The sequence below is a fragment of the Oncorhynchus mykiss genome, chromosome 5, assembly GCF_057628025.1.
Source record: "Oncorhynchus mykiss isolate SJ-2025 chromosome 5, ASM5762802v1, whole genome shotgun sequence".
NCBI lineage: Eukaryota > Metazoa > Chordata > Actinopteri > Salmoniformes > Salmonidae > Oncorhynchus > Oncorhynchus mykiss.
Window position 1 is genome coordinate 18004969 of NC_143026.1, and position 12391 is coordinate 18017359.

Sequence of the window (12391 nt, forward strand, 5' to 3'; positions counted from 1 at the left end):
TAAATCTAAAACCATTCCAAAAGTACAATATGCTAGGTAAAGAATGAACAATTATGGTTTCCCACACAAGTTTATTGTTGTCCACACAAACGTCCCATATTTACATATGATTCATGTGTTTGGTTTGTGTGTGGCACAGCGGGAGAGAAAGTAACCCAACCGACTCAGGCTAGTTACGATAACCTATGGCAGCAACAAGTTTTGCTATCATACTCTACCATCTGGTAGTGCCTGTCTTGACTTCATCAAATCATTGTAAAGAAGCTAGCTACAATAGCAAGCTACGTTTGCTAGCTAAAGTAGCAAGGCTAACCTAGGTTATTTTGAGGCATCCTTGTCTAAAACAACTCCATTCATATGAAACAAGACTACCTGTTGGTTGATCATTGTAGCCTACTCCTCGTTGAGCCAATTTAATTTTAATTCAATTTTGCATTGATTAGAAACCTCCCACTTCACTTGCTACATATGGAGCATCCGACTAGCGCCGCTTTGATTGACCAACAATAATATGCTATATGTGCGTCTTTTTTATGATAAAAACGGTAATAAAACGTATTATTAGAATGTAAAATGTAATGGTCTATCCTTGTAGGTTATGTAGCAATGTCACATAGATATTACAATTTTAGCCAAAGCATTTAAAAAAAAAAATAGGCCTGTTTTGAAATATTTGTATGAGTACTCTGCCAAGTATATCGACTCTGCCGCCCGAGAATGCTTTTGTGGCACAGTCGATAGCGCGCTGGACTTCGGGCTAGAAGGTCGAGGGTTCGAGACCTGCTCCCTGCCGTTTCATTACACTGGGGTCAGAAGTGATCGGACCTTGCATCCACGACAGTGCGTGTGCTTGGCCGGTGAGCGCGGTCCTATAAGACGTTGAGTCGCAAGCTAGCGCGAGGACGCGCTCTTTGAAAGGAGGGAGTAGTGTAACGACCCTGGGTTTATAAACGCGGATATCGACTGCCGCTTGAGCATGCTTTTGATATACCACAGCTGGGTAGGTGTTGGTGACAAGGGGGTTAAGATTAGAACGCCTTGAAGGCACAAGGTTAAAGAGGGTTAACTGTGTAAGACCACGATGGTTGAACTGACGCACAAGAGTGACTATGATTTACTGACCAACTGACTGACTCTTGGACTAAAGTAAAGGGTCTGTGTGTGTTATATACTATACTTGTCCTCGGGGGTTAAATTTGACTGAACAGAGAGTGCTTCTGCTTCCACATAAGTACATACAATCAATTGACACAACATACATAGTGTGTGAGTGAGAGAGTTCTTTCTTTACAAAACAACCCCTCTATGTTATGGGTTCATCACGGTTCACAGAAAATAGCAGGGGATGTGGGACGAAGCAATACAGATACTTGTACATTTTACCTTTATTTTAATCAGGGAGTCGTACGGAGATCAAGGTCTATTTTACAAATGAGCCCTGAATTACAGAAATTATAAACATCAATATCATCAACACAAAATGCAAGCTGAAAGAAAAACACGGTCATTTTGTTTTATTTTTAAACACGGTCATCTGCAATAATAAAGTCCTTAGTCAGCTTTTTGAATTGCCCTAGAGCAGTGGTCACCAAACTTTTCTGAGTCAAGATCACTTTCTGAGCCAGAATGCATGCCGAGATCTACCATTTTATTTTACATGACTTAAAAAGCACAAGACTATTCAACATTAACTAATTAAAAACAGTTCTGCAGCAATGAGGTTAGCGCAGTAGGCTATTTTTTCTACTGGAGTGATGGCCGGCATCTGATAGTCAGTGTGAGGGAGGGAGCAGCGGTGAGGCTGCCTCTCACCCGACTCACCGTCCCTTCTTTCTCCCACTCTCTGCTGAGAAAAGGGGACACAGTCTTCCAGCTGATGGCGAAACTTAAGTTCCACTGCATTACTTATGCCTCACGCACCAATTAATGTTGTTACTCCTATGACCAGGGAAAGTGAAATATTCCTTGATATAAAAAAAAAGACAAGTTGCAAATAACGCAAGTTTATCGAAATTAGGATTTTATGGTTTATCAAACTGTTGACAGTGTTGACAGTGCTGAATATAAACTTAAACTTACTCAAAAACAGCAGCCCTGTATCTGTTGAGTCTCGCTGTAGTTATGGTTTTAAAAGTTTTGAAACCTCACATGATCAACTTCGCTGTGCGTTCGAGGCTTAGTTTTACAGTCTATGGCGCTACGAAACTGTGCAGACACTGATCTGAGCTATCTGATAGGCCAGCGGTAGGGTTATAGCTGCACTTGATGTGCTCTCTTGCCCTACCGGGTAGGCAGTGTTCTGCACTAACCGCCAACAGCGAAAAACGAACAAAAATTAAATAGAAACGTAAGGCTTTATCGTATTTTTTTTTTTTACATAAATGTTTGGTGATCGACAAGGAATGGCTTGGAGATTGACCGGTTTGTACAAAAACATCACATTTAAGAACATTTTGAAGATTGTTCCACAAATAAGGTACATGCAAACTAAACGCTGATTTACCTAACTCAGTAAAGACCAATGGAATTTCCAGAGTTAATCATCCCTGAGACCAGGTGTGGCATGTCTAAAGTTTAGTAAAGATGTCAAGTAACTTTTAAATCAGTTACATGCAGCCTGGTCTAGAACAATTGAGGAAAGCCTCTGAATTCACAGTGAGTGAGCAACAGGTCAATGAAGAGGGCAGGACAATGTATTTTATCCATAAAGTTAACCACATCATTTATAAACTAGGAAGGCAGCAGAGACAATGTTATGACCTGGTCTAAAACCAGACTGATGTACATTTAGAATACATTTAAAAGATAAGATTTAAGCTGAGAATTAATCAAGGATTCTAATATTTTAGCTCGGCAAGAAAGTTGAGAAACAGGGCGATTAATTATTTAGGTCACAAGGGTCACCACCTTTGTGAAGAGGGAGTACATGGGCTAATTGGGGATATTACCAGATAAAATCGTCAGGTGAAAAATATGTGTTAATGATTCAGCAAAAAGGGGAACAGAGAGCTGCAGCAAAAATGGATCAAGCATATCCGCCCCAGTGTATTAAAAAACATGTTTTTACATCCATCTTAAGCAAGGCATCTAGCACGTCACAGATAGTAAATTGTTCAAATGAAAACTAAGATTCTGTCGAGTCAGCTAGAGTCTAGCAGAGGGAAGAGGAGTCGATTGACTGACCAAGGTCAGTTAAACCACTGTTTCTCTCCAATATAAAGCCTTCAATATAAAATGATGATTAAAAGCATCAGTTATCCCATTTCTCAGTTATGATGCAATCAGAGAGAAAGTGCTTAGGCAGGGAAGAAGAGGAATTTGTACGCTTCAGTGCATTTACTGTTTTCCAAAATTGAGAAGGATAACCAGCAGAGTCAGAGATATAGCACCAATAGCATCCACCATGGCAGCAGGGGGGCTGTAAATCTTAGCAACAAATACATGTGCATTCTGGTTTATGGACACATCTACATATAGAGAGAGGGTTCACCCATAAAATTATTAATTAATTCAAGGTTTATACAAATATGTCCATTCCAATGAGAATTCTGTCAGAAAAACAACAGTCCAAACCGCATGCCTCTACCATATGGCTCAAAAGTTACATACAATTTACACTGAGAATTTAGCATGTTCAGAGTGAATTGAATGTCATCACAGGCAAGCAGTAGTGAAAAGAACTTAAGTAAAAATACTTTCAAAAGTACTACTGGAGTATCTGTACTTGACTATTATTTGACAACTTTTACTTCACTAGATTCCTAAAGAAAATGATGTACTTTCTAATCCATACATTTTCCCTGACACCCAAAAGTACTTGTTACATTTCAAATGCTTAGCAGGACAGGAAAATGGTCTAATTGATACACATTTACTATATTAAGAGAAAATTCTGGTCATAATTTACAAACAAAGCATGTGTTTAGTACTGCCTCTGATCTGGCGGACTCACTAAACACATGCTTCGTTTGTAAATTATGTCTGAGTATATTTAAAACAAAATACTTTTAGACTAACTCAAGTAGTATTATACTGGGCGGCTTCCCCTTCAGTCATTTTCTATTAAGTAATCTTTACTTTTACTCAAGTATGACAATTGGATACTTTTTCCCACCTTTGCAGGCATGATCAAACAGTGGTCACTGCTCAATAAAAAACTCTTTGGCTCTTGTTATTTCAACAAAACTGTCAAGTACAAATATATTAAGAAAACAATCTAATGATTCATTCTATGTATTTTACAATGAAAAAGGGCAAAGAAAACAAAGTGTTTACAAATTTCCTAACACCATTTTGAATTACCCCATTTTTCTTTACATTGTTCAGCAGTGAATGAACACACTACATACTACATATACAGAACCGATCGTGGTCTTCTTTACATTGTTCAGCAGTGAATGAACACACTACATACTACATATACAGAACCGATCGTGGTCTTCTTTACATTGCCAAGTACGTGTAAAATAACAAGCATCTTAAAACAACAACGTGTCACTGAACTGAGACCAGGACCACACACAACCGATGTGGCGGTCAGAGCACTGAGACAAAGAGGTTTGACCCTTTGGAATTCTCCACCTGCCTCACCTAACCTCGCCTCCCACATCTAACTGCCCTACCTCGCCTCCCACATCTAACTGCCCTATCTCGCCTCCCACATCTAACTGCCCTACCTCGCCTCCCACATCTAACTGCCCTACCTCGCCTCGCACATCTAACTGCCCTACCTCGCCTCGCACATCTAACTGCCCTACCTCTCCTCCCACATCTAACTGCCCTACCTCGCCTCCCACATCTAACTGCCCTACCTCGCCTCCCACATCTAACTGCCCTACCTCGCCTCGCACATCTAACTGCCCTACCTCGCCTCGCACATCTAACTGCCCTACCTCGCCTCCCACATCTAACTGCCCTACCTCGCCTCCCACATCTAACTGCCCTACCTCGCCTCCCACATCTAACTGCCCTACCTCACCTCCCACATCTAACTGCCCTACCTTGCCTCCATTTAGGCCCTTTGAGGGGAGAGAGGAGACAGGCCTCAGGGACAATCACCTCTATAGGGGAAGGAGGAGACAGACCTCAGGGACAATCACCTCTATAGGGGAAGGAGGAGACAGACCTCAGGGACAATCACCTCTATAGGGGAAGGAGGAGACAGACCTCAGGGACAATCACCTCTATAGGGGAAGGAGGAGACAGACCTCAGGGACAATCACCTCTATAGGGGAGGGAGGAGACAGGCCTCAGGGACAATCACTTCTATAAGGGAAGGAGGAGACAGACCTCAGGGACAATCACTTCTATAAGGGAGGGAGGAGACAGACCTCAGGGACAATCACTTCTATAGGGGAAGGAGGAGACAGACCTCAGGACAATCACCTCTATAGGGGAGGGAGGAGACAGGCCTCAGGGACAATCACTTCTATAAGGGAGGGAGGAGACAGACCTCAGGGACAATCACTTCTATAAGGGAGGGAGGAGACAGACCTCAGGGACAATCACTTCTATAGGGGAAGGAGGAGACAGACCTCAGGGACAATCACCTCTATAGGGGAGGGAGGAGACAGGCCTCAGGGACAATCACTTCTATAAGGGAGGGAGGAGACAGACCTCAGGGACAATCACTTCTATAAGGGAGGGAGGAGACAGACCTCAGGGACAATCACTTCTATAGGGGAAGGAGGAGACAGACCTCAGGGACAATCACCTCTATAGGGGAGGGAGGAGACAGGCCTCAGGGACAATCACTTCTATAAGGGAGGGAGGAGACAGGCCTCAGGGACAATCACTTCTATAAGGGAGGGAGGAGACAGACCTCAGGGACAATCACTTCTATAGGGGAAGGAGGAGACAGACCTCAGGGACAATCACCTCTATAGGGGAAGGAGGAGACAGACCTCAGGGACAATCACCTCTATAGGGGAGGGAGGAGACAGGCCTCAGGGACAATCACTTCTATAAGGGAGGGAGGAGACAGACCTCAGGGACAATCACTTCTATAGGGGAAGGAGGAGACAGACCTCAGGGACAATCACCTCTATAGGGGAAGGAGGAGACAGACCTCAGGGACAATCACTTCTATAGGGGAAGGAGGAGACAGACCTCAGGGACAATCACCTCTATAGGGGAGGGAGGAGACAGGCCTCAGGGACAATCACCACTACAGGGGAGGGAGTAAAGCACTCCATTGAATTGTCCTCCAATAGGTGCCTAGTCCTTCAACCAACCATCAGTGCAGATAAAGTCACCATGTAAGACAATGATGTAACAATGTGCATTAACTAAGATTTAGTCATCTTTAATGTAAAACTGGAAACAGCTGGGGCCGTATGTATCAAGGGTCTCAGAGAAGGAGTGCTGATCTAGTGTAGGATCAGGTCTCCCCTTGTCCATCTTAATCACTGCGATGTAAAATGCTAAATGGTTCCTAAATCAGCACTCCTACTCTGAGACGCTTGATACATAGTCCGAACCGCAGTCAGAAAGCAACCTGTTCAGGAAGAGGGACAGATCACATGGGAGGTCACAGAGGTTGTGTTCTGGGTTCACTGAGGGAACAGAGCAGTGTTTCATCCAGATAAGAGTTAGCTAGTAGTTCACCAGAGGACAAACTACTACCCTACGCACGCATTCATGGACACACAAACAAACACATGCTACACACACACACACACTTCCTCCTACTCACGCATACATGTAAATACACACGCTACTGCCCTACTCAAGCAACTCCATATTGGAGCCAATCCCTGGACTTTAGCAGAGCACTGAAACAGGAAACACTTAACCCTAATGAAGATAAACACAGCTCTCGAACAGAGAGAACATCAAGCTGAGATGTTGTTAAATGTGTCCCTCACCGATATGATGTAGATAGTATGACTTTGATATACCACAGCTGGGTAGGTGTTGGTGACAAGGGGGTTAACGTTACAAAGCCTTGGAGGCCCAAGGTCAAAGAGGGTTTACGGTGTAAGACCACGATGATTGAACTGACCACTCCTTCTCTGAGATGCTTGTACTAAAGGAAAGTGTGTGTGTGTGTGTGTGTGTGTGTGTGTGTGTGTGTGTGTGTGTGTGTGTGTGTGTGTGTGTGTGTGTGTGTGTTATGATACAGTATAGTTTATTGTCCCCAAGGGGGACATTAGACTTTGGACAATAGAGAATGCTGCTGCTCCCACATAAATGCATATAATCAATTGACACAACAAACAAAGAGTGTGTAATTCAATGCATGAGTGTGTGCACACATATACACATAAAAGTATTTGGACACCACTTCAAATGAGTGGATTTGGCTATATCAGCCACCCCCATTGAGGACAGGTGTATAAAATTGAGCACACAGCCATGCACTCTCCATAGACAAACACTGGCAGTAGAATGACCTTACTGAAGAGCTCAGTGACTTAATTTGGCATCGTCATAGGATGCCACTTTTCCAACAAGTCAGTTCGTCAAATGTCTACCCTGCTAGAGCTGCCCCGGTCAACTGTAAGTGCTGTTATTGTGAAGTAGAAATGTCTAGGAGCAACAACAGCTCAGACGCTAGGCCACACAAGCTCACAAAACTGGATTGCTGAGTGCGGAAGTGTGTAAGAATTATCTGTCCTCGGTTGTGACACTCACTACCGAGTTCCAAACTGCCTCTGGAAGCAACATCGGCACAATAACTGTTAGTTGGGAGCTTCAAATGGGTTTCCATGGCCGAGCAGCCACACACAAGCCTAAGATCACCATGCGCAAGGCCAAGCGTTGGCTGAAGTGGTGTAAAGCTCGCTGCCATTGGACTCTGGAGCAGTGGAAACACGTTCTCTGGAGAGATGAATCATGCTTCACCATCTAGTAGTCCGATGGATGAATCTGGGTCTGGCGGATGGCAAAAGAACGCTACTTGCCCCAATGCATAGTGCCAACTGTAAAGTTTGGTGGAGGAGGAATAATGTCTGGGGCTGTTTTTCATGGTTCGGGCTAGGCCCCTTAGTTCCAGTAAAGGGAAATCTTAACGCTACAGCATACAAGGACATTCTAGATGATTATGTGCTTCCAACTCTGTGGCAACAGTTTGGGGAAGGCCCTTTCCATTTTCAGCAGGTCCATATAGAAATTGCTTGTCGAGATCGGTGTGGAAGAATTTGACTGGTCTGCACAGAGCCCTGACCTCAACCCCATCAAACACCTTTCGGATTAATTGGAATGCCGACTGCGAGCCAGGCCTAATCGCCCAACAAGTCCCTGCAGCAATGTTCCAACATCTAGTGGAAAGCCTTCCCAGAAGAGTGGAGGCTGTCATGGCAGCAAAGCGGGGGACCAATTCCATAATCATTAATGCCCATGATTTTAGAATGAGATGTTCGACAAGCAGGTGTCCACATACCATATAGTGTGTGTGTGTATACAGTACCAGTCAAAAGTTGACACACCTACTCATTTTCTACATTGTAGAATAATAGTGAAGATGTCAGAACTATGAAATAACACACATGGAATCATGTAGTAAAGCTGCCTTGATGACACCTTTGCATACTCTTGGCATTCTCTCAACCAGATTCATGAGGTAGTCACCTGGAATGCATTTCAATTACCGGGTGTGCCTTGTTAATTTGTGGAATTTCTTTACTTCTTAATGCTTTTGAGCCAATTAGTTCTGTTGTGACAAGGTAGGGGTTGGTAAAAGATCAAGTCCATATTATGGCAAGAACAGCTCAAATAAGCAAAGAGAAACGACAGTCCATCATTACTTTAAGACATGAAAATGTCAAGTGCAGTCACAAAAACCATCAAGTGCCATGATGAAACTGGCTCTCATGAGGACTGCCACAGGAAAGGAAAACCCAGAGTTACCTCTGCTGCAGAGGATAAGTTCATTAGAGTTAACTATACCTCAGATTGCAGCCCAAATAAATGCTTCACAGAATTCAAGTAACAGACACATCTCAACATCAACTGTTCAGAGGAGACTGCGTGAATCAGGCCTTCATGGTCAAATTGCTGCAAAGAAACCACTACTAAAGAACACCAATAAGAAGAGACTTGCTTGGGCCAAGAAACACCAGTAATGGATATTAGACTGGTGGAAATCTGTCCTTTGGTCTGATGAGTCCAAATTTGAGATTTTTGGTTCTAACCGCTGTGTCTTTGTGAGACGCAGAGTAGGTGAACAGATGATCTCAGCATGTGTGGTTCCCACCATGAATTAAGGAGGAGGTGGTGTGATGATGTGGGGGCCTCCACAATCACCCGACCTCAACCCAATTGAGATGGTTTGGGATGAGTTGGACCGCAGAGTGAATTAAAAGCAGGCAACAAGTGCACAGCATATTCCTTCAAGACTGTTGGAAAAGCATTCCAGGTGAAGATGGTTGAGAGAATGCCAAGAGTGTGCAAAGCTTTCAAGGCAAAGGGTGGCTACTTTGAAGAATCTAAAATATATTTTGATTTGTTTAACACTTTTTTGGTTACTACATATGTGTTAATTCATAGTTTTGATGACTTCACTATTATTCTACAATGTAGAAAATAGTCAAAATAAATAAAAAACATTGAATGAGTAGGTGTGTCCACACTTTTAACTGGTACTGTACATATATATAAATAATAAATGAGAGAGAGAAAATCTCTCTCCTCACCTGGCTGTCTCCTTCCACTCCATCTCCTGTCCATCGACGGCCAGCAGTTCGTCCAGTTCAGTGAAGAGCTGAGGGGGCGGGGGGCCGTCATCCTCCTCACCCAGGATAAACCTTATCCTCTCTGCTGCTGCAGAGACTATGGGGAAAGAGAGCAGGCAAGATGGATGGATGATAGAGAGAGATACTTTTGACTGGTACTGTATATATATATATATATATATGTGAGCAATGCAGTAAAAGTTAAAAAAAAAGTAAAAGTATTAAGTGTTGACATCTGCGATCACTTTTAAGAAAAGGAGAAAAAAAAGTTTTGCAACACCTGTAGAAGTGATGGCTCTAAGAAGTTGTTAAGCTGTTATTCACCAGACTCTCTAAAGGAAGAGAGTTTCCTGTGGCCATTATTAAGCTCCACAGACTGACTGACTTAATTCAGGATTCTTTTCAGATGCAGTTGCAATGTTAGCATCTGCAATTCTACACATTTTTTCATGTAGCTGAGAACAACAACAAAAAAACTGTTTTTAAGACAATGTCCTGCAATTCTATACATTTTGCCATGAATACTTTCAAATGTTGGCATCTCAGACTGTCTAGTTTTTATTTTGGTCATTGTTAGTTGTCGTGTTTTTGGCTATGCCGGATTAAGTGATATTTTTTAATTATTTATTTTTATCCGTTGTTTTACCAGGTAAATTGACTGAGAACACATTCTCATTTACAGCAACAACCTGGGGAATAGTTACAGGGGAGAGGAGGGGGATGAATGAGCCAATTGTAAACTGGGGATTATTAGGTGGCCGTGATGGTTTGAGGGCCAGATTGGGAATTTAACCAGGACACAGTGGTTAACACCCCTACTATTACGATAAGTGCCATGGGATCTTTAATGACTTCAGAGAGTCAGGACACCCGTAACGTCCCATCCGAAAGACGGCATCCTACACAGGGCAGTGTCCCCAATCACCCCAATCATATTTTTTAAGACCAGAGGAAAGAGTGCCTCCTACTGACACTCCAACACCACTTCCAGCAGCATCTGGTCTCCCATCCAGGAACTGACCAGGACCAACTTAGCTTCAGAAGCAAGCCAGCAGTGGTATGCAGTGACATGACATGCTATTCTATAAAATCATTTATCTGTAATTAATATTACCTGATTAAGCTAATCAGATGAATGTAATTAACTAGAAAGTCGGGGCACCACAATAATGTTTATAGAGCTGTTATCTTCCGAATAAACTCTTAAAGACCTAGTAATCTTTTACATCAATAGCAGTCAATATTTAATCCTCGCCTTATTTAGTCTCATCTGAAAGTTGTAAATTCTTGGTGGGGGTCATATTTATGGGGCTCATAAACCTCCCCCATCAGGCCAATGTCATGACATAGTACACAAACATTATTATTTAAAAATATATAGCTCCATTATCTCTACATACTTTGGATATGCTTTTAGTCGTTTAAGTTTACACTTAAAACATTTGACTATCCCGAATGTTTGTTTTTTTTTAAACAGGAAAAAAAAGAAAAGTGGCCCGCCTTTGCTAAATGAGTATAGGGGAAACACTGCTTACTGACAACTAAGAAACACTCACACACCACACCAGAAAGGACTTAAGAGTTGTTTTATATAGTTCAGCAAATAATTATGAAATAGTTAGCTGTGGATTCAAAAGTAATCTTTTAATCCATTACTAATCACTTTGTGCTACATTGGTAGTAGTTGCGCTCTATAAATACAGTTTTCCGTTCTAGTTAATTATACTGATTTATTTTCTAGGACAACTTTATCCTGTTCCATTAGGAGATACCCATATACAAAGAAATAATGCAAAAGTGCCCAAAATAAACAAAGAGGGGACAAATCCCAGAGTGAATATTTCAGACGAGACAAGGGGCCGACAGAGATCTATTTTCCACCTGCTCGTTGAACATCTCATTCCAAAATCATGGGCATTAATATGGAGTTGGTCCCCCCTTTGCTGCTACAACATCCTACACTCTTCTGGGAAGGCTTTCCACTAGAACATTGCTGAGGGGACTTGCTTCCATTCAGCCACAAGAGCATTCGTGAGGTCGGGCACTGATGTTGGGCGATTAGGCCTGGCTTCGCAGACAGCGTTCTAATTCCTCCCAAAAGTGTTCGATGGGGTTGAGGTCTGGGATTTGTACAGGCCAGTTAAGTTCTTCCACACCAATCTCTAAAAAAATATTTCTGTATGGACCGCTCTTCCCTAAACTGTTGCCACAAAGTTGTAAGCACAGAATCATCTAGAATGTCATTGTGTGCTGTAGCGTTAAGATTTCCCTTCACTGGAACTAAGGGGCTTAGCCTGAACTATGAAAAACAGCCCCAGAACATTATTCCTCCTCCACCAAACGTTCTCCTGGCATCAGCCAAATCGAGATTTATCTGTCGGACTGGCAGATGGTGAACGTGTTTCCACTGCTCCAGAATACAATGGTGCAAGCTTAGCATTGTGCCCAGTGATCTTAGGCTTGTGTGCGGCTGCTCAGCCATGGAAACCCATTTCATGAAGCTCCCGACAAACAGTTCTTGCGCTGGCGTTGCTTACAAGAGGCAGTTTGGAACTCGGTAGTGACTGTTGCAACCGAGGACAGATGATTTTTTACACACTTCAGCACTCAGCGGTCCCGTTCTGTGAGCAGTTGTTGATCCTAAATGTTTACACTTCACAATAACAGCCCTTACAGTTGGTCGGGACAGCTCTAGCAGGCCATAAAAGTTGACGAAT

At 42.8% G+C, this 12391-nt stretch overlaps 1 protein-coding gene across 3 annotated transcripts in view; it reads right to left on the reverse strand.

The window, feature by feature from the left end:
• nbc (sodium bicarbonate cotransporter) overlaps positions 1-12391 on the reverse strand; it is an 89506-nt gene that overhangs the window by 54071 nt on the left and 23044 nt on the right. For 2 of the 3 annotated variants that reach the window (XM_036976497.2, NM_001124325.1), the window contains 1 exon segment: positions 9636-9771. In XM_036976497.2, coding sequence (XP_036832392.1) covers positions 9636-9771 — 136 coding nt within the window. 3 annotated transcript variants of the gene reach the window in all.